The 21,635-nt window shown below is 42.6% G+C and overlaps 4 protein-coding genes across 4 annotated transcripts; 3 read left to right on the forward strand and 1 right to left on the reverse strand.

The window, feature by feature from the left end:
- The first annotated feature begins 962 nt into the window (after window positions 1–962).
- LOC134224544 (uncharacterized) lies at window positions 963–1,610 on the forward strand. The gene is made up of 2 exons (XM_062703923.1): window positions 963–1,193; window positions 1,262–1,610. Exons 1-2 carry the CDS (start codon window positions 1,154–1,156, stop codon window positions 1,537–1,539), a joined length of 318 nt encoding a protein of 105 aa, XP_062559907.1. The 5' UTR covers window positions 963–1,153; the 3' UTR covers window positions 1,540–1,610.
- Window positions 1,611–2,810: 1,200 nt separating this feature from the next.
- Window positions 2,811–5,808, forward strand: LOC134224541 (WD repeat-containing protein 3). The gene is made up of 2 exons (XM_062703920.1): window positions 2,811–3,097; window positions 3,161–5,808. The coding sequence occupies exons 1-2, from the start codon at window positions 2,940–2,942 to the stop codon at window positions 5,760–5,762; spliced, it is 2,760 nt and encodes a 919-aa protein (XP_062559904.1). The 5' UTR covers window positions 2,811–2,939; the 3' UTR covers window positions 5,763–5,808.
- A 92-nt stretch (window positions 5,809–5,900) lies between these two features.
- On the reverse strand, window positions 5,901–7,209 carry LOC134224543 (pre-mRNA-splicing factor 38). Its single transcript, XM_062703922.1, has 2 exons — window positions 6,280–7,209; window positions 5,901–6,218 (listed from the first exon to the last, which is right to left on the reverse strand). Exons 1-2 carry the CDS (start codon window positions 7,089–7,091, stop codon window positions 5,969–5,971), a joined length of 1,062 nt encoding a protein of 353 aa, XP_062559906.1. The 5' UTR covers window positions 7,092–7,209; the 3' UTR covers window positions 5,901–5,968.
- A 164-nt stretch (window positions 7,210–7,373) lies between these two features.
- Window positions 7,374–8,831, forward strand: LOC134224542 (SWI/SNF-related matrix-associated actin-dependent regulator of chromatin subfamily B member 1). Its single transcript, XM_062703921.1, has 2 exons — window positions 7,374–7,602; window positions 7,688–8,831. Exons 1-2 carry the CDS (start codon window positions 7,522–7,524, stop codon window positions 8,714–8,716), a joined length of 1,110 nt encoding a protein of 369 aa, XP_062559905.1. The 5' UTR covers window positions 7,374–7,521; the 3' UTR covers window positions 8,717–8,831.
- The last annotated feature ends 12,804 nt before the right edge of the window (window positions 8,832–21,635 follow it).

The following is a 21,635-nucleotide window of genomic DNA, read 5'->3' on the forward strand; positions in this document are numbered from 1 at the left end:
GCCGACCCACCGTAGACGTCCGATTTTCGCGATTTGAAAATAACTTTTCAGTGTCCTCCACAGGTAATCCGGAAATCTCAATCGGCGCAGGGAGTCAGCAATAGCTGCCCAGCTAGCGTTTTTTACATCAAGTGTAATCAATGCGCAGTACCTAATACCTCGCCTGTTCAAACCTCTCGCTATCTTCGCCGTATCCGTTACCGATCGAATTGCTTCGATGGTAGAACGGCCCTTACGGAAACCTTACTGGTTGCTGGATAGGCCAACAGCACACTCTGTATAAGCCGACAATCTATTCAGGATGATGGAGGCAGCTCCTGAACATATCTGGATCAGCAAGAATAGCGTGTCTAAGGACCAGGATTGGAATATTAACCGGGCCTGGTACCTTGTTGAGCTTAAGTTTCCTTGCAGCTACGATAAGCTCCTCGTCAGTCACACGGGGTAGCGAACCAGTTCGATGATTCATAACTCGGAAACAACCCTTCGACTTTTTTGGCCAACATCTCCGGAAATTTCTTAGGTGGCGTGCTGTTAGTCCTAGCCATCACCATCCTGTATGCATCTCCCCATGGATTGTCGTTCGCCACCCTGCTCAGCTGCTCAAAGCAGGCTCTATTACTACATTTAATCTCGTAGTTCAGAGCTCTGCTCGCTGTCTGGAACGCCCGGCGTCTCTCGACCTTTTCAGCGTCTGTTCTGGAACGTCGCAACCTTCTCTTAGCTCGAAGACAGGTTCTACGAAGGTCTGCAATTGTGGTCGATTTTGTGATTTTGGTAGACTTCTTACCTGAAATCACTGTACATTGCTATGCGAGAAATTTTTTTTACCGTGGACAGCCCTGGACCAAAAATTCAAAATTCGATAAACTGCTCGACAGCACAAAGAACATGAAAGATAAAGATGCTGCAACTGCTCGACTTGGATATCAATGGATGCGAGTTTCATCTGTCATCCGCCGTCATCGCTCTGTGAATGGTGAAAAATCAATATTTTCGCATTTCTATTTACAGCATCCAATCAATCGCAGGAAACATACAATTTTCTCAAATTTGCGATTAAATATTCTCAAAAAGTAAATCTTTGTGCGAATACATTGGTTGGGATAAGGTAATTGCGCCTAAATTTAGATAAGACAGTGCACACATCACAATGGCATCGAAACAAAAAAAATCCAGCAACGCTCGAGATGGTAAATTACTTCCAACGCTCGTTTGCTCTTCATATAATGCCATAGTTCGATTTAATTATACCCAACAGAGGACCTATCGTCTGAATCGGTGGAAGTGCTCCGCGAGCGGTTGAACCAAATGAAGCGGTTGATTGCCGAACGCCAGAATACGACCCCCAGCGGAAGTGCGTCGGACCTGTGGTCACCCCAAACCCGGTCCAGCTGCAGTGGCATCATCGACGGAAACTTCCTCTCGATGGCGTTCGGCGGGGCGCTCATTGTGATCCTGTCCGTTTCGGTGTATGCATTCTACAATCTGTACCACGCCGTGCTGAAGAAGTTTCCCTCACAGCACACGGAGCTGTAAATACCTAACGATATACCAACATTCCATTGTGCACGAAAATAGTTTAATCATTAGATTGGTAATGGCATTTTTCTTAAGGCTCAAGACTCCATCACAATATTTTGAAAATTAATGACTGTATCGCTTGTTTGTAATAGTGAGGCAATTGGTACGGAAAAGTGCAGCAGCAATAGATAAATTTTGTTTACAACTGTGGTGGGTGGAAATGGGTGTTAAAATATGCCAGCTGATGCATAATGTTGCCAGACTTGACGAAATGTTTATTCTATATCATAACACATGTTCGCGATGTATCAATTATATGGGTATTTATCGGTTTAAAACATTTATTCACCACTTGGAATGCAACAGAAACTTACATAACATGTTTAAATATTTATTTCTGGTATATTTGTTCAGTCCGACAAACAACAATGACTTTTTTCAATAAATAAATCTGGCAACGGAGAGGAGATGATTATTTTCTTTTGTATGCACACCTTTGTTTGCGTGCTGGCTGGCGTATACGTTGTATTGTTCGGATTGAATGAAATTGCATCGCGTAGATTTTGTTCTCACCATTTCACTTATTGCGCTAGTGAATTTGAGTCTTCCGCATTTTATTGCATTTACAATACGGTTGTCAAATTTGTCTCTCACTTCGATTTTCAGAAAGCAGTTTTTGACAGTTTTTGGACGTGAAGTAAATTAATCGGTAGTCAAGATTGAATAAAAAGGTGAAACTCAGTTAGTGAATATGTTTTAGGAGTGATAAAATCAAGGAAACAGTGAAAAAAGATCAAGTGAAAAATCAAGTGCGTGTGTATGTGTTTGCTCCGAACGTTCGAAAAAATACGAATGCCGGCCCAGGAAAATAGGCAGTTTTCAGCGTTTTTTCAGCAATTCCTCAGTAATTGATAATTTAGATAAGTGAAAAATTAATATGAAAATGCAATGAATATGCTATGATGGAGGTAAGTCGGCAAATAGCCCCAAAATATTGAATTTAGTTCAAAACTTTATTAGTATTAGTGCGGATTCGAATAAAATCATCGTCATTATCGAATTGATTACGGTTTATAGAGCCTTAATGTGTAATCTCATTTTGAATCATTGATCAAATAAATTAGTCGCCTAGAGGTAGGCAGGTTGTTTTCTTCACCAATGAATTCTTATTGGAAAAAATATTCTAATGAAATGAATGTGTTTACGCTCGGGATGAATTTGAGTGAACGTGAGTTCCAGCAACGTTGAGCTCCGCTGAACGAAGAAAGAGGAACGTCAAAGTGAGAATCAAAACAGCATGCTTTCGAAGTTTTTGATACAGTGCGGTGTGCTTCGGAATGGGTTTAGTAATTTTTACATAAAATTTATAGTACTTTTGGTTTGAATCGGCAACACATTTGTAGTAATAGCGAAACATGGGCCTCACTAAACAATATTTGGCCTTCAAACCGGTGGCAAATTTTAACATCATCGCCAGTGGGCGTGCCAATGTTGCATTCGTTACCGTCGGTGGCGTGGATGGCCGATTTGTGGCCGTAGCTGGAGCTGAGCAGGTTCTGATTTGGAACACTAGGTGTGTAACTAATAAATGTAGTTCAGATGTAGCACTGTTCTTAATTTTCATTGCTTGCTTCAGACTTGGTGAAAAGGCGCTAGAGTTTTCGCGGGATAAACAGGAGGTAACCTATCTTCGACCGAGTCCCGATCGTAAACATCTAGCCGTGGGCTACACAGATGGCGTTATTGAAATATTCAGTTTTGAAAACAAGCAGTCGGTTTGCACATTCCCTGCCCATCGATCCGCGGTTAGCGCTATGAACTACGATCTTATAGGATTGAAGCTGGTCACCGGTGGGCTGGACAATGATTTGGTTGTGTCGGACGTAGTGGCCCAAAGTGGAAAATGTAGGTTGATGGGACACAACGGTGCGATCACCGAAGCACGTTTTATGGAGCGATTTCACGATGTGGTAGTGTCCAGCTCGAAGGATACTCAAATCAAGTTCTGGAACATTGAAACTCAGAGCTGCTTTAAGACTATCGTTGATCACAGGACTGAAGTTTGGGGGATCGTTTTGATGCGCAACGATGATTTTTTGATAGCGGGTTCAAACGATTCGCAGTTATCCGTTTATAAGATTGCAGAAAATACTTCCAATCCGGTGGATGAGCCAACTGGGGATTTAAGCAATTTGTTGCTCGAGTCGGAGAGTACAAGCCCGTTCAGATGCACACAGATTGGTAACATCCAGCGATCAGGATTTGGTCGAACAATGAATTTAGTTGTGGAAAACAACGGACAAATTCTGGGTTGTCACGGAACCGACAAAAAGATTGAATTGTTCTATTTCTATAATGTGGACGAGGCGTTGGCTCGATTGACGAAGCGTTTGAAAAAATTGGACGCAAAATCAAAATCCGAAGATGGCAACACCAATAACAGGACTGCCGATCGCCAGCTTTCGCTAACCGATGAGATCAAACGTCTTCCGACGGTGGCGGTTCCGGAGAAAGTAAAGTCGTTTGACTTGCTGTTGGGAAGCAATAACGAACTCAGAATATGCGTCACCTACGTAAAAAATTTCATCCAAATTTATACTCTAAATGTGGCTGAAAAGCATGCCGAGGCAAACGCTATCCATAACATACGCCAACAAGGCCATCCGTCCGAAGTTCGCAGCGTGGCCTTCAGCTCGGACAGCTTGGCAATTGCTTCTGGCAGTGGAGAGTCCTTGAAGCTATGGAGCAGGGCATCCCAGTCTTCGTTGAGAACGGTCGAAACAGGATACGTCATCAGTACTTGCTTTGTACCGGGGGATCGTCATGTTCTGGTTGGTCTGAAAACCGGCCAGTTACTTATCGTGGATATCGTTACGGGAGAAATTATTGAGCGAATAGCGGCCCACGAAAAGGAACTGTGGAGCATTGTTCTGATGGCGGACATGCGAGGTTGCGTTACAGGTGGTGGCGATACGACTGTCAAATTTTGGAGTTTCGAACTAATCGCAGATCCGACAAAAGACGATAAGAGTGAGGTCAAAGTTCTTTCCTTGCTGCACAAAAATGTCCTGAAGCTAGAAGAAACTGTCCTATGTATTCGTGTTTCTCATAACAGCAAATATATTGCAGTAGCATTGTTGGATTCTACGGTAAAAATATTCTTCCTGGACACGCTTAAATTCTATCTGTCACTGTACGGCCATAAACTTCCGGTCCTTTGCATGGATATTTCGTATGATTCGACTATCATCGTGACAGGTTCGACTGATCGCAGCATCAAAATCTGGGGTATGGACTTCGGCGATTGTCACCGATCTCTCATCGCGCACGACAATTCGGTTATGGGCCTTCAATTCATCCCCAAGACACATCTATTCTTTTCCTGCGGTAAAGATGGAAAACTCAAACAGTGGGATGCAGATAGCTTCGAAAAAATCATAACTCTTCCAGCACACGTTGGGGAAGCACACAGTCTTGCTGTCAGTCCCAATGGGAAGTATGTCGTCAGCTGCGGTTCCGATCGAACTCTTCGTTTATATGAGCGCACCGATGAGCCCCTCGTACTCCAAGACGTACAAGAAGAAGAACGAGAGGAGCTGGAGAACAACACTCTTGCCACTGGAGAAGATTCTGCAGTGCCTGGCCTTCCCGGTCTGAAGCTGCCTTCCAAGAAAACAATAGGATCGGAGAAGGCTGCCGAAAATATTCTCGAATGTTTAGAAGTGAGCAAAAAATTCGAAGAAGAGGAAACCAAGAGCATTATACCGCCGTTGATGTACGCCTACGATGCCACCAACACCGATGATTTTCTGTTGGCAGTGCTCACGCGTATTCGCGCCAGCGACTTAGAAGAGGCTCTTCTACTGCTACCTTTCTCCGCCGTGTGCGAGCTGCTCGAGCGGATTCCACAGCTCGCCGAGACCCGAAAAGATCAAACCGAAATCATATGCAAAGTAGTTCTCTTCCTGTTCAGAATTCATCAGAAACCGATTGTCAACAATCAAATTTTGCTACCGGTTATCCAGAATATCATTGATAAGCTGCAGGGAGCGATCGTTGAGCTTCGGAACATGATAGGAGTTAACTTCCACGGAATGCAAATGCTGCAGAGCGAAGTGGAAGCCAACCAGGGGATAGAGCTGTTCCGGGACGCCACCAAAAGCCGACGGCAAAAGGATATGCGCCGCAAGAGGAAGGAAGCGGCTGCCAAGCGAACGTTTGTACAAATAAGCACTTAGATAGTAATGATCGTTTTGGAATAAATGAAGATATCTAAGAGTTTAAGCACCTATTGTTCGCCCCTATTTTGCCGATCAAAGAAAACAAGATGAGGCATAAAGAAATTTCTCTCCTTCCTATCTCAAGTAATCCACCTATTCGCCTTGTACATTTTTGTAATTCAGATTACACACATCAGGAAAATATTAAAAATAATACATACCATTTATCGTCTCCTTCGATCATACTCGCGATCGTAATCCCGATCGCGGTCCCGCTCGTAATCTCGTTCCCTTCGGTCTCGATCTCTATCGCGTTCCCGATCTCTGTCGCGATCTCGCTCCCGTTCCTTTTCAACGTAACGTCGGTCGCGGTCACGATCTCGATCCTCCATTCGATCGCGATCATGCCGCCTCTGACGGTCTCGATCTTTCTCTCGTGTCTCCCGTTCCTTGTGGCGGTATTCTGCCGGAGGTCTGTAAAATCCCAAACAAGCATAAATTTGTGCAATAACCTAATGCGTCGCAAAATACTTACTCTCGTCGCTCGTAGTCCCGCTCCCGGCCCCTGTCATAATCTCTGTGTCGATCTGTGCCACGTTCCTTATGCTCCCTGCTGGATTCCTTCGCTTTCTCCGCCGGTTGTCGCTCTCTAGACTCCGACCGGTCTCGTTTTCCTCCACCGTCTCTAATTCGGATAGTTTCCAACTTCTTCTCCTTCTCCTTGGCTTTCAACGCTTCAGCCATCTCCTCCAGATTTTCATCATCACTCGGCATTTCCTCATCCAAATCGTCATCCAGTGCAGACACCTTCGGTTCCAGTTCGCTGTTTTCCTCCAATACATGACGCTTTTGAATTCGGGGCAAAATTATGTCACAAGACCGTTCCTCCCGCAGCAGTTCGTCGATGAATTCGTCCATGTGAACCAATTCATAGTGACCCATCCGGTTTTGCCTTCTCAACTTTCTGTTGTCGTTGTACAGTGGCTCCAGGTACTTATAGCAATCTAACGAAGACCCAGTCAACCGCAGATAGAATGCCCCCAGCGCACGTACGTACTTGAATTCTTCATTTTTGATGAACTCCACCACAATGTCCTTCTCCGGCTGGATCTGAAGCATCTTGAGCGTGAGGCATAGGAACGGCGTCGGCTTAATGTTGCCACCAAACACTCCACCTAGGTAACGAATGTCCATCGCTTTGTCCACCAGAAGCTCCGCCGTCAGAGCGAAACATTGCTCCTTCCAGTACTTGGAATCGTAGATGCGCGACCGGATGATTTTCTCAATCAGATACTGCGGATTGGTACCGTGTACGTTTTTCGCGTCTTTAACCGTACGGTTTGCCATCGCAGTCAAGCCAGATGGGACCGAACTTTAGTGTGGAAACGAAAGAAATCCGTGAAACTGCGAAACTAAAACCGGAAAAGTGTAAACAAATTCCTCGGAGCGGTTGACAGCGTTGACAGATTAAAAATAGCAGTGAACGTGAGTGGTCCGTAATGAGTGCCATGGGCTCTCAATTTGATTCTAGCGGCACAGTGTGATCACGCCTGAATAATGATGAACATGTTTACCTCGGGCGAAAAAGAGTGTCGACTTGAAAAACCGATCCCTTTCAGGCGAATAGTTTGACAGATTTCGAGTTTCAACAAAAATCTTCAAAATCAGTCGGCATTTAGGTGACGCTACTTTCGTGTGATACAAAAAATTGCGATTTTGACGATTATATTTAAATAAATTGTTCATTTCTGTGGATTCCGATCAACCCGGCACCAAGATGTCTCTCAAAACATATGGCGACCGACCGGTCAGCTTCCAGCTGGAAGAAGGGGGTGAATATTTTTGCATAGGATCCGAGGTGAGTACTTTTGTTATGGCTACCGTGGTATGCCAGTCGGGGGTGTTACGCCCTATGCATTTTATGAATTTCTTCCTCGTTTTAGGTGGGCAATTATCTCCGCTTGTTTCGGGGTGTGTTGTACAAAAGATACCCGGGAATGTTGCGTAAAACACTCACGCCAGAGGAACGCAAAAGACTTCTAGAAACGGGCATCAGTAATCAATTTTTGGCCAGCTCGGTTTCGCTGCTGAGGGCGTCGGAAGTGCAGGAAATTTTGGACGGTAATGACGAAAAGTATAAAGCAGTGTCGGTGACTACCACCGAACCGCCGGCTCCCCGTGAAAGCAAGTCCAGTAAGAAGCAACCACCATGGGTTCCAACCATGCCCAACTCCAGTCATCTGGATGCTGTACCGCAAGCAACTCCTATCAACAGGAACCGGGTTCACAATAAAAAGATTCGCACCTTTCCAATGTGCTTCGACGATACGGATCCTACTTTGAATATCGAAAATGCCGCACAAGCGGAAGTCCTGGTTCCGATACGCTTGGATATGGAAATTGAAGGGCAGAAGCTGCGCGATACGTTCACATGGAACCGTAACGAATCCATGATTACTCCAGAACAGTTTGCGGAGGTTTTGTGCGATGATTTGGATCTCAATCCGACACCATTTGTTCCGGCAATTGCTGCCGCTATCCGACAGCAGATCGAAGCCTACCCCAGCGAGCCAATTGTTCTCGAAGAGGGTTCCGACCAGCGAGTGCTGGTCAAGTTGAATATCCACGTCGGTAATACATCACTGGTGGATCAGGTTGAATGGGACATGGCCCAAAAGGACAACAATCCGGAAGATTTTGCTATAAAACTATGTGCTGAATTGGGATTGGGTGGCGAGTTTGTCACAGCCATTTCCTATTCCATCAGAGGACAACTTTCCTGGCATCAACGTACGTATGCCTTCAGTGAGGCACCATTGGCCACAGTGGAGGTACCATTCAGGGCTCCGAGCGATGCTGATCAGTGGGCACCGTTCTTGGAGACGCTCACCGATGCCGAGATGGAGAAGAAGATCCGTGACCAAGATCGCAACACGCGACGTATGCGCCGGTTGGCCAATACTTACACATAAGAATCTGAATGTCAACATTGATAATATTTAGTTTACGTAAGCATATTAAGGTAAGTGTCGATTTGTATGTTCTACATTAAGTGTGATGGAAACATAGTGTCTCTAAATTGTAGAATGGTTGAAGTTAATTATTCAATGCCGAAACCACCTTTATTTCAATTGTAGTTCATAAAGGTGATGCATAGGTTGCAAAGCGAAAAGCATAATATTATAAGGAGGACATTTTGAACGGCCGTTTCATCTACTGTTTCAAAATTCCCACCTAAGTAAAAACAGTCTAGTTGAATTCTGCTTTTCGTGGTTCTGCCTTTCTCTATCATAAGATACAAATAAACTTTCCTTCGCTAAACAAGAAGAAAAAGGTTCACCAAGTTCCGCATTCTTCCCCTGTAACACCATTTTGCTAGGCTGAACCATGAATACAAACGGTTAAGTAGTTTCTATTTTCAACGTTATTATGCCTTGCAACAAAATGACAACTTTTGTAATCATTTTCCAAGGCTTTCATAGTCATTTTCCAACTTTCATAGATGTGAAAAATTTCTACGCAGTACAAAAATCACCTGCTATCAAAGCATTCATCGCCACAATCTACCTCGTGGCGGCCAAATTTTGAAAAAATCAGTGTTTTTTTGCATGTATGTTTTCCGTATGCGGGACGTCAAAATCGTCATCGACGACACGAACGCAGGTAGGTAGGAAGGGAGGAAATGTATAGACCGGTCATCGGACCAGGTAGTCTGCACACCGTATCGAATGACAACTGCCAACGATGCATAAACTTCGCAGCCTCCCGCGGAATGGTAGTCCGAAGCACCTTTCCCCGCAAAATATCCACAAGGCCACATGGAGATCACCTAACCAAGAAACGGAAAACCGAATCGACCACGTTCTAATCGACGGTAAATTCTTCTCCGACATCACGTCCGCACTTACCGCAGTGCTAATATTAAATCCGACCACTACCTCATTGCAGTATGCTTGCGCTCAAACGGTGTACAACACGCGTCGAAGTCGGACGCCGCGGCTAAACATTGGGCGGCTACAAGACGGTAGACTGGCCCAAGAATACGCGCAGCAGCTGGAAGTGGCACTCCCAACGGAAGAGCTGCTAGATGCAGCGTCTCTTGAAGATGGCTGAAGAGATATTCGATCCGCCATCGGTAGCACCGCAACCACTGCACTTGGCACGGTGCCCCCGGATCAGAGAAACGACTGGTATGACGGCGAATGTGAGCAGTTAGTGGAAGAGAAGAATGCAGCATGGGCGAGATTGCTGCAATACCGCACTAGGGCGAACAAGGCACGATATAAACGTGCGCGGAACAGACAAAACACGATTTTCCGGAGGAAAAAGCGCCAAAAGGAAGATCGAGACCGTGAAGAGACGGAGCAACTGTACCGCGCTAATAACACACGAAAGTTTTATGAGAAGTTAAATGAGAAGTTTTATGAAGAAGTTAAGGTGTCGTGTGTCCCATCTACAAAAAGAGTGATAAGCTGGATTGTAGCAACTACCGCGCAATCACATTGCTGAACTCCGCCTACGCGGTACTCTACCAAATTTTATGCCGTCGACTAGCACCAATTGCAAGGGAGCTCGTGGGGCAGTACCAGGCGGGATTTATGGGCGAACGCTCCAGCATTGACCAGGTGTTCGCCATTCGCCAAGTACTGCAGAAATGCCGCGAATACATCGTGCCCACACATCATCTATTCATTGATTTCAAAGCCGCATATGATACAATCGATCGGGACCAGCTATGGCAGCTAATGCACGAAAATGGATTCCCGGATAAACTGATACGGTTGATCAAGGCGACTATAGATCGGGTGATGTGCGTAGTTCGAGTTTCAGGGGCATTCTCGATGCCCTTCAAAACGCGCAAAGGGTTAAGGCAAGATGTGTGTCTGGTATTCAACATCGCTTTGGAGGGAGTAATACGAAGGGCAGGGATTGACACGAGTGGTTCGATTTTCACGAAGTCCGTCCAGTTATTTGGTTTCGACGACGACATTGATATCGTGGCTCGTAACTTTGAGAGGATGGAAAAAGCCTACACCAGACTGAAAAGCGAAGCTAAACGGATTGGACTAGTCATCAACACGCCGAAGACGAAGTACATGATAGGAAGAGGCTCAAGAGAGGTCAATGTAAGCCATCCACCACGAGTTTGCATCGGTGGTGACGAAATCGAGGTGGTTGAAGAATTCGTGTACTTGGGGTCACTGGTGACCGCCGATAACGATACCAGCAGTGAAATTCGGAGGCGCATAGTGGCTGGAAATCGTACGTACTTTGGACTCCGTAAGACGCTCCGATCGAATAGAGTTCGCCGCCGTACCAAACTGACTATCTACAAAAGACCGGTAGTTCTCTACGAACACGAGACCTGGACGATGCTCGTGGAGGACCAACGCGCACTGGAAGTTTTTGAAAGGAAAGTGTTGCGTACCATCTATGGTGGGGTGCAGATGGCGGACGGTACGTGGAGGAGGCGAATGAACCACGAGTTGCATCAGCTATTGGGAGAACCATCCATCGTTCACACCGCGAAAATCGGAAGACTGCAGTTGGCCGGGCACGTAGCCAGAATGTCGGACAGTAATCCGGTGAAAATGGTTCTTGACAACGATCCGACGGGAACAAGAAGGCGAGGTGCACAGCGGGCAAGGTGGATCGATCAGGTGGAGGACGATTTGCGGACCCTCCGCAGACTGCGTGGTTGGCGAAGTGCAGCCATGGACCGAGCTGAATGGAGAAGACTTTTATGTGCAGCACAGGCCACTCCGGCCTTAGTCTGATAATAAATAAATAAGGAGTAGTGTCCTTTTTTACGGTTTTTGGCAAAGTTATCTTCCAAGATATATGGCGATCGGGAATAAGATGGGACGATGAGATACTGATAAATATTCTGGAGCATTGGAAGATGTGGACACAACTATTTGCAGAACTCGACACAGTGAGTGTGGTTCGTTGTTATTTTTCTGTTGCTAAGGAACCAACAGTAATTGAACTACACATGTGTTCGTGGATGCGAGTGAATTGGCCTACGCTTGCGTCGCCTACTTCAGAGCTGTTGTGGAAGGCACAGTGCAATGCACCTTTGTTGCAGGAAAATCTAAAGTATCCCCTCTGAAAGCAATATCGCTAGCAAGGCTAGAATTACAAGCCGCAGTTTTGGGCGTGAGATCGGCTAAAAGTATATGTGAGAACCATACATTGCGAATAAACAAAAGGTATTTCTGGAGTAATTCGCAAACGCTATTGGCACGGATACGTTCGGATAGCAGAAGATATCGACAATTTGTGGTCTTTCGCATCGGAGAAATCTTAAACAAATCCGAAGTTCAGGAATGGCGATATGTACCAACTACGTGCAATGTGGCTGACGATGCAACGAGTGGACCAAGGTACCAGCTTTTAACTCAGAGAGCCGATGGTTTACAGGGCCGGATTTTTTTTTACAACAGACCAATCCCAAATCATGGCCAATGGAAAAAACCCGACTTAATCCACCTACAGTGAACGCAACCCTTCTTACACTTTTGAATGGTTGTGTGTGCCCAGTGCATATTACAATTTCTATGCATATGACCTTCAATTGAATATAAAATAACTGATATTATCATGCTTTTATCGATTTCAAAATAAAAAAAAGGAATATTTCTGGAAATTGGCCAATTTTTAAAAAATACAAAAAGACTGCAGATTTGATTTGCCGCCTTAAATGGCAATATTACAGCTTCTGTTTAAGCTCAAAAGAGTTCAAATCGGGTCATAGACGGCTGAGATATTGGTGTGACAATTCTTCATTAGTAGTCTGAAAATATGTCTCATATTCGTATTTCACAGATATCTCTGAAACCGAATTTCCGATTGCAGAAAAAAATTAATGGGTCCAATGACATGAAAATAGCTTTCGTTTAAAGATAAAATCGCACAAATCGGTCCAAGGACGACTGAGATCTTGATGGGACATATTTTACCAATGTGTGAAGTTGATACGTCTAATGCTTTATGTTCGTATTTCAGAGATATCTCCGGAACCCAATGTCTAATTGCAAAAACAAAATACAATGGGTTCAATGGCAAAGTCATAGCTTTCGTTTAAAGATAAAATCATGCAAATTGGTTTACAGACGGCTGAGATATTCATGTGACATTATTATGTTAGTTTTCTGAAAATGCACTTCATGTTCGTATTTCTCACATATCTCTGGAACCAAATGTCCGATTGCAAAAAAAATTGAACTCGTACAATGACAAAGTCATAGCTTTCGTTTAGTGTTAAAATCGTGCAAATCGGTCCACGGACGGCTGAGATCTTGATGTGAGATTTTTGTAACGCACACACATACGCACACACGCACACACGCACACACACACACATACATACATGTGCTCAGTTCGTCGAGCTGAGTTGATTGGTATATACGACTTGGGTCTCCGAGCCTCGGATAAAAAGTCGGTTTTTCAAGCGATCTTTATACCCTTCTTAGGGTGTAAGAAGGGTAAAAAGCACAGTCTACGAAGGAGTCCCAGAAAAAATTAAGAGTTTGCTTTGTCCACCAGGTGAAAGATGCAAGTGAAGTAATCGATTGCAAAAGGTCATTAATAAAGTCTAAAAAAAAACTCAAATTAATCCACCGGTGACGGTGACGATGCCTTTCTCGAATTAATCAAGATATACTGAAGGTGGTAACTTCGTTTTTGCCTTTCTCGTACAACAAAGTTGTACCGAAAGGCTATCATTTCACTCCGAAAACAAACTTTTGAAAGAGTTCCGGAGACCTATAGTATTATATACCAATCGATTCAGCTCGACGAGCTGAACAAATGTCTGTCTGTCCGTGTGTGTGTATGTGTGTGTGTATGTGTGTGTGTATGTGTGTGTGTATGTGTGTGTGTATGTGTGTGCACAAAATGCTATAAAAAACATTAGCCAATTTTTCACATAGTAACTCTTAACCGATTTTCTTGCAACAAGTTGCATCCGACAGAGACTAAAACGCTGTTGATCACTATTGAATTTCATAACAATTGCGAATCGCATAAAAAAGATAATATTAAAATAGTGATGAGACATAGTCACATAGAACAATAATGTGGTATGAAAAATGCCTTGCATCTACGAATATTTTTGAAGTTTATCCGTGGCTTGCTCCCATTAAGAGTTTCATCGTACTATAAAGATGCTCATGTTGCACGCATTTAGGCGTAAGTATGCTCTTCGTTCAGTTTCATAGTACTATTAAATTGTCCGAAAGTCAAAATTCGAACATAGGAAATTCGAGAAACTTTTGGCAGCGCCATCTGTCGTCTACTAGTGTAAATTTTCTATCATAACATTAGACGGTGTAACTGTTTTGCCTTTCTTGTACATCATCGAGGTGTAAGCGTAAAGGCTACATTTATTACCTTTTTGCGCGAGAAAGGCGCCATCACCGCTAGGTGGATTAATCTGGGTTTTTTTTCCAATTCCTATCTACCAAAAATGTTGGCAATTTTGTTTTTCTGACAATCGCGAAATTTTCTTTCATCCATTTTTGACAGAGAATTTATAACAAAATTATTTCAAGTATTGTTATTTGTAACACATATTGATATAATTGTTATGACTAACTGGTCGGGTTGGTATATAACATCATGGGTCTCCAAGACTTCTATAAAAGGTTCGATTTCAGAGTGAAATGTACATGAACATTTTGAAAATTAAGCTAAGGCCGACTTAAATATGACGTCAAATACATTTAAGATAGATTATTCAACCAACGACACCCCCACCTCCTTCGCCAAGGCCCCGATGCCATTTTTGAACGATTCCTAAATATAAATAGAAGACAAACAAAACCGCATACATAATATAATATGGAAATAAGGAGATGTATAAAACGAAAACTATATTCAAATTTGCCCTTGAAATCACCCAAACTTCACCATAACTCCATACCACCCAAACCAAACAGCACGTTGAAGCATCAATGAAACCCCTCTTTTCCCCTTCCAATGTAGGTATGACACAAAACAAACGCAAATACCACCATGGCCACGAGCGTACGAACCAGCAGGTAATCGTGTCGTTATCGAGTGCAATTTCTGTTGCCAACGATGAAACTTACAACTGTATTGGTGCGAATGCTCCGATAAAGTGTAATGGCAATAGACCAATGCAAACTCTAACTTAACCTCACTTATTTTGACAGTTCACAGAGCTTGTTTACAAGGTGTTAGAAGAAAAATCGATGAAGGGAAAATTAAAATTCATATTTTTAGTTCGAATTTGCTGTGATCCGAATATTCAAGTATTATTCTTTGCATTCAGCATGAAATCAATCGCAAAGGACATCTACATGCGAATAATATGACGAAACAATTTTATCGGAAGCTGCGCCGGAGGCTAAGTCCCGGAGAAAAAGCTCTGTGAACTGTCAACCTACGTCATCATGCACTGGTCTATAATAGTCGACTCGCAATTTAGAAGCGCGTGCGTTGTTCGTCGAGTAGTTTTCGTGTTCAACACGTTCCACATTACAAGCTTTGAAAAGCTTTGCTCGTTGCGTTAGCGTTAGCGTTATCGATAGCGAGGATTCTAACCCATCGAGCGAACGTAATTTATATTATAGCATGGTAGCTGCTCAATGCTCGTAGTCCCGATTATATGGGAAAAAATGAAAAACTGCCTAAACCATTTTCCTTGTCAGCTGCGAACGCATTAATCAATCTTGATGAAATTAAATAGCATGTAATTAGAAGAGTGGCTCTGCGGAATGCAACTTGTTACGATAAAATCAGTTAAGTCTAAGTACATGAAAATCGTGTGAGTTTTTGAGGTTGAAAAAGTGACCATACAGACACACAAACATACACACACACACACATACATACACACACAGACATCACCTCAATTCATCAAACTGAGTCGAATGGTATGAGAAACTTTACTATCAGATGTTCCTGTAAAAAGTTCGATTTCAGAGTGAAATGATAGCCTTTCGGTACAACTTTGTTGTACGAGAAAGGCAAAAAGAGATTGCAAAAGGTTTTCAAAGTGGGAACGCATTTGGCGAACGATTGGATATGTCTATCGTTTTGTTACCAACTGCAAGAAAAAGTGTAAGAAAGAAGCAGGAATGAAGGGACCCCTGACCCAAAAAGAGCTTTGCTATTCTGCAAATTTTCTCTTAAGAATGGCCCAGAGAACTGGATATCCAGATGAAGTAACAACGCTTACACGTGAAACAGGTGTCCTAGAGAAATCAAGTCAGCTCTATAAGTTATCACCGTTTGTAGATGAGAATGGACTCATTCGCGTGGATGGGCGCATTGGGAACGCACCTACTCTGATGAAGGACACCAAGTTTCCAGTGATACTTCCAAAGGATCACGCCGTAACAGCATTGGTTTTAGACTATTCTATTACCATCGTCTTTAGCTGCATGCCAACAAAAACACAGTTTTAAATGCGGTACGACAACGTTATCACGTGTCAAAGCTAAGGTGACAAGTCGACGTTGTTAAACGTTGTGTTTGGTGCAGAGTATATAAATCGGTGCCGGTCGTACCGAGAATGGCATCCTTACCGGTGGTAAGATTGACTCCAAATGTAAGACCGTTCAGTTTCGTCGGTATCGATTATTTGGACCGATTCTTGTGAAAGTGGACCGACGTAACGAGAAAAGATGGATATGTTTATTCACCATCACTCGTTGTCTACGGCATCATGCAAAATGGCAATCAGGCGCTTCGTTGCCAGACGGGGTGCGCCGTTGGAATTTCCGGATATTCCGATAATGGAACTAATTTTCGTGGTGCAAATAACGAATTGCTACAACAACTGGATCAAAACGAAATCGCCGAAACATTTACCAATGCAAACACCAAATGGGTTTTCAATCCTCCCGAAGCCCCTCATATGGGAGTGATCTGGAAACGCATGGTTCGGTCGGTTAAAACTGCACTTGAAACTATGCCAGCATAACGGAAGCCAACCGAAGAAACCTTAGCGACCGTAATAGTTGAAGCTGAGTCCATTGTCAATTCTCGCCCGTTGACATATGTGCCGTTGGATACAGAGGACCAAGAAGCAATTAACCCCAACCATTTTTTGTTGCTCAGCTCTAGTGGTGTTAGGCAACCACCCAAAACATTTACAGAAGACAGAATGGGCTTAAAATGCGATTACGAGCTGGCACAGTGTGTGCTGGATTATTTTTGGAAACGTTGGACGCGGGAATATCTGCCTGATCTGACTCGACGAACCAAGTGGTTTAATGACGGAAAACCAGTTAAACCTGGAGATCTAGTCGTGCTTGTCGGTGAGAAGAAGCGCAATTAATGGATACGAGGTAGAGTTGCCAAAGTTGTGAGGGTGAGATATGTTAAGAGTTGGGCAATCCACGTTTAGAGTGCATTGATAACAGATATGCAAATATCGTATAACGATCCGGTTGTCAACACTAACTAGCAAATAGCAAGCCATGACTTTGCCTCTTCCCTCGTGGGACAACCAACGGAGTCGCACGCGCGATTAGTGAGCACACCCCGTGATAGCTCGTTCGGCAGAACACATTTGGCGATCCTGCCAGGTTGTTCCTGGTTGGAAATAATTATTTTGTAAGTATCCTGTGGGCGTGATTGGGACATTTTTTCATCGGTTTCGACTTATAATGCCGAAGACGCTCTGGAAGACCGTCGGATTGTAAAATTTGCTCATCGGTTTCGACTTGTAGTGTCGAAGACGCTCTGGAAGAGCGTCGGATTAAATTATTTGCACATCGGTTTCGACTTGTGATGTCGAAGACGCTATGAAAGAGCGTGGGATTGATAAATTTGCTCATCGGTTTCGACTTGTAGTGTCGAAGACGCTCTAGAAGAGCGTCGGATTAAATGATTTGCACATCGGTTTCGACTTGTGATGTCGAAGACGCTCTGGAAGAGCGTCGGATTGAAAGATTTGCACATCGGTTTCGACTTGTGATGTCGAAGACGTTCTGGAAGAGCGTCGGATTGATAAATTTGTTCATCGGTTTCGACTTGTAGTGTCGAAGACGCTCTAGAAGAGCGTCGGATTAAATGATTTGCACATCGGTTTCGGCTTGTGATGTCGAAGACGCTCTGGAAGAGCGTCGGATTAAATGATTTGCACATCGGTTTCGACTTGTCATGTCGAAGACGCTCTGTAAAAGCGTCGGATTGAATGATTTGTTTATCGGATTCGACTTGTGATGTCGAAAACGCTGTGGGAAGCGTCGGAATGAATGATTTGCTCATCGGTTTGGACTTGTAGTGTCGAAGACGCTCTGGAAGAGCGTCGGATAAAATGATTTGCACATCGGTTTCGACTTCTGATGTCGAAGACGCTGGATTGACAAATGTGTTGTTTCTCAACGTTTCTCTTACTTAAAAAAGTTGAAGGCGCTTTGGAAGAGCGCCAGCATAAATGATTTGTTTTCTCATCGGTTTCGACATGTGATGTCGAATGGATTGAATGTTCTGGCTTGTGACGTCGCAGACGCTCTGGAAAAAAATGCCGAAAAAAAAAGTTATTTGTTTTCTCATTGGTTAGACTTAAACGAGTTGAAATATTGAAAGAATTCTGGAGTAGCGCTGAAGCAAATGATTCGTTTTCTCATCGGTTTCCACTTGTAATATCGAAGGTGCCAGATTGAATGATTTGTCGTTCTTATCGATTTCGACTAAACATGATTTTTTTTCGGAATGAATGATTTGTTTTCCCATCGGTTTTCTGCTTGTGTTGTCGAAGGTGCTCTGGAAGAATATCGGATTGTTTCAGCTTTTGATGGTGAAGGTTGTGTAAAAGAGGGGCGGATTTTCGCGTCAAACGTTAATGCGGATCAGCAGAACACAACTATTCAAATTTGAATTTCGGCTGTTGTGTGAGAGTACCGGACTTATTGGCTTGAGCTTGAAGGGTATAGTATGTTTGGCAAACCACCTGTGTGGCCCAATTCCGCCGAACGAGCTATCCGTTGTGTGATCGCTAGTGTGCTGTATTATCGAGCACGTTTTAATTTTTCCCATTGGATATGGACTGCCGGATCGAATTCTAATGGTTTTGGGTTGCAATTCTGGAAATATTCACCCTTATTCTTGTTTACGGACGAACGATACTTTCGAACGAATGCGATTCGTTCGAACCGTTTCTCCATTAGATTTTGCTGGCGTAAACGAGAATGCGCTTCAACTTTCGTTCGAAAGCGCGTTCGTACGTAAACAAGAATATGGGTGATTTGCACAAAAAAAAAATAGAAGGAATACAGCTGGAGGATCATTAATCTGAAATAGTTGACATTTTCAGAATGTTAATAAAAGGCTGAATTGATTTGCTTAGTAAATATGTATTTGCGTATTTGTATGTGGACTTTGAATTGAAATATTGAACTTGGAATGTTTTTGGTATTGGTTTTCAATGAAATATTTGATTTTTGATAATGGGTGAGGTAACATGATTATTAGATTTGAAAATTGGAATTGGCTTGGTTGCAAATATTTAATATTATTTTAGAATCAACTTTTGGTTATAAGCTAGAGATTGTATTTGAAAGATGGAGTTGGATTAGAATATTAGTTGTGAAAATTGGATGGACAAAATACATAACCATGCAATGGCAGGCATAAATAAAACTTTCAAATAATTACTGTGGAAATGCTAAAGAACACATAAATAGTAAACCGAGAACTAGTTGTAATGCAGAGCCATGGAAGATGAGGAGAATGAAAAAAAAACTTGATCATTTTATATGAATGTTTGATTTTAGTATTCCATTATAAAAACGTTCCAATGTTGGTCTGGGAATAAAACTTTGCTCATGGAATAGGAATATTGGATTTGCTTTTCGGGTTCATTCATTGGATTTGAGTATCAGATTGGAAAATCGGGAAAATCACATTAAAATATTTGAATTCCAATTTGAATTAGGATGATTTTGAATATAGGAATTGAGTACGGACTGGATACTGGATTGTAAAATTAGAAAAAAAATGCGATTTAAATAGTTGTTTATGAAAATCCCACGTCAATGGTTTTTTTTCTTTCTTTTTTAGTAAGACAAGAAGGGGAATGTGAGGGTGAGATATATTAAGAGTTGGGCAATCCACGTTTAGAGTGCATTGATGACAGATATGCAAATATCGTATAACTAGCCGGTTGCCAACACTAACTAGCAAATAGCAAGCCATGACTTTGCCTCTTCCCTCGTGGGACAACCAACGGAGTCGCACGTGCGATTAGTGAGCACACCCCGTGATAGCTCGTTCGGCAGAACTAGGCCGCACAAAAGTGATTGCAGTCGTGTTAGACAAGTGGAGGTGCGGACGTCATCCGGAATTATGAGAAGGTCGGTTTTCCAAAGTGGCGGTGTTAGATGTTATTGGTAAAACCGGAGCCCCTGACCAGTGTTACGAGTCGGGGAATGTTGTAACGAAATGATAATGAAAATGCCCAATGTTAAACATTTGTTTGCGAGGATGCCCATTGCTTCGTTACCGAGAGCGAGGTGAACAGGAAGTGAAGAAAATTCGCCATTTTTTTATTTTATTCAAATCAATCTTTGTAAATGAGAAGTCGCAGTTAAGTTTTCAGTGCTTGAGGACGATTCAAGACAAAATTTTCAAAACGACCTATCTGCTTTTGTAAACAAAGATTCAAACGACGATTTGACGAATCTGATAGCTCTCCCACGCAAACTAACACCATCAACAGGAAGCGGAAACCTTCACCTACCTATTGATGGTGTTGGTTTGCGTGGGAGAGCTATCAAATTCGTCAAATCAACGATTGAATATTTGTTTACAAAAGCAGATAAGTCGTTTTGAAAATTTTGTCTTGGATTAAAATAGACTGTATGGAAGAAGGAACTAGAATGTAAGATTTTATTTGTAGCGTAATGTAACTATTAAACTATGTTATTTTTTTAAATGAAATATAGCTTTGAAGTAACTCCAACTACAATAACGAGTTTGACTAAAAGAGTTTCTTAAATTCCAACACTACATATGTATTATTATTGAAGTGTGAAAAAGGCAGAAATACATCAGTTCAAATTTAAAAGTTTATGTGTTTATACAGATTCTTGAAGCTACAGAACTATAATAGTCGCCTCTCCACAACTCGACGAAAAGAAGGAAAATTGAAATGGATACTAGATCCATAAAAGCTTATTGCTATGAAAAACGACAGCAAAACAAATGTCGCTTCCTGTTGTTTGTTTGTTATTGTCCAAAAATGGTCTAGTAGCCTAAAAATTTTAACATATCGATATAAAGAGAGTAATTCCTGAACAAAATATGATCAAAACCCATCGAGATAGGGAAGTTATCGAGATGTAGAAAGCCCAAATGTATGTAGATTGAAGGGACTGAGAACAGCCCATCGACATAGGGTAGGGAGAGATTTCGAGATATAGAACATCGAGATGTAGAGAGTCGACTGTATTTCTGATTCGTTTGATTTTCGATGAACGACTTTCATTTTGCTAACACTTTGCTAACCATCTTGATTATGATATCCATATATTATGTCAGAATACAAGATCTACGAAGCAGAAGCTGCTCGAAATGAAGAAAAAAAAACTATGTAACCCGAACACTGGACCTCGGAACATTATCCTTAAAAGATTTTCCTTTTTTGTCTTTTTATAGAGACTTGCAACCTGATGCTGGCTCGTCTATTAATGTAAATAACAAAATTACGGGTATTAAACGAATTATTGTAAAATATAATCTACATCTGAATATTCCTCATCAGTTCAATAGCAATTTGAAGCATATCCTAGCATCGTTGGTCAGTTGGATCAAGCTTCTAAGCTTGTCACGTTTTATCTTCGGAAACCAGGAAAAAAGCCTAACACAATTTTCACGCACATCGGAGTTTTCTGCATTTCAGTATTCCACAGG

This window comes from Armigeres subalbatus, chromosome 3 (assembly GCF_024139115.2).
Source record: "Armigeres subalbatus isolate Guangzhou_Male chromosome 3, GZ_Asu_2, whole genome shotgun sequence".
Lineage (NCBI taxonomy): Eukaryota > Metazoa > Arthropoda > Insecta > Diptera > Culicidae > Armigeres > Armigeres subalbatus.

Excerpts from the sequence above, each read along its gene's own strand:
- LOC134224544 (XM_062703923.1), top strand. The coding sequence starts at position 1,154 with ATGGCATCGAAACAAAAAAAATCCAGCAACGCTCGAGATG. Across the intron at positions 1,194-1,261 it reads ATCCAGCAACGCTCGAGATG|AGGACCTATCGTCTGAATCG; the intron begins GTAAATTACTTC and ends TATACCCAACAG.
- LOC134224541 (XM_062703920.1), top strand. The coding sequence starts at position 2,940 with ATGGGCCTCACTAAACAATATTTGGCCTTCAAACCGGTGGCAAATTTT. Across the intron at positions 3,098-3,160 it reads GTTCTGATTTGGAACACTAG|ACTTGGTGAAAAGGCGCTAG; the intron begins GTGTGTAACTAA and ends TGCTTGCTTCAG.
- LOC134224543 (XM_062703922.1), bottom strand. The coding sequence starts at position 7,091 with ATGGCAAACCGTACGGTTAAAGACGCGAAAAACGTACACGGTACCAAT. Across the intron at positions 6,219-6,279 it reads CGGGACTACGAGCGACGAGA|ACCTCCGGCAGAATACCGCC; the intron begins GTAAGTATTTTG and ends GGGATTTTACAG.
- LOC134224542 (XM_062703921.1), top strand. The coding sequence starts at position 7,522 with ATGTCTCTCAAAACATATGGCGACCGACCGGTCAGCTTCCAGCTGGAA. Across the intron at positions 7,603-7,687 it reads ATTTTTGCATAGGATCCGAG|GTGGGCAATTATCTCCGCTT; the intron begins GTGAGTACTTTT and ends TCCTCGTTTTAG.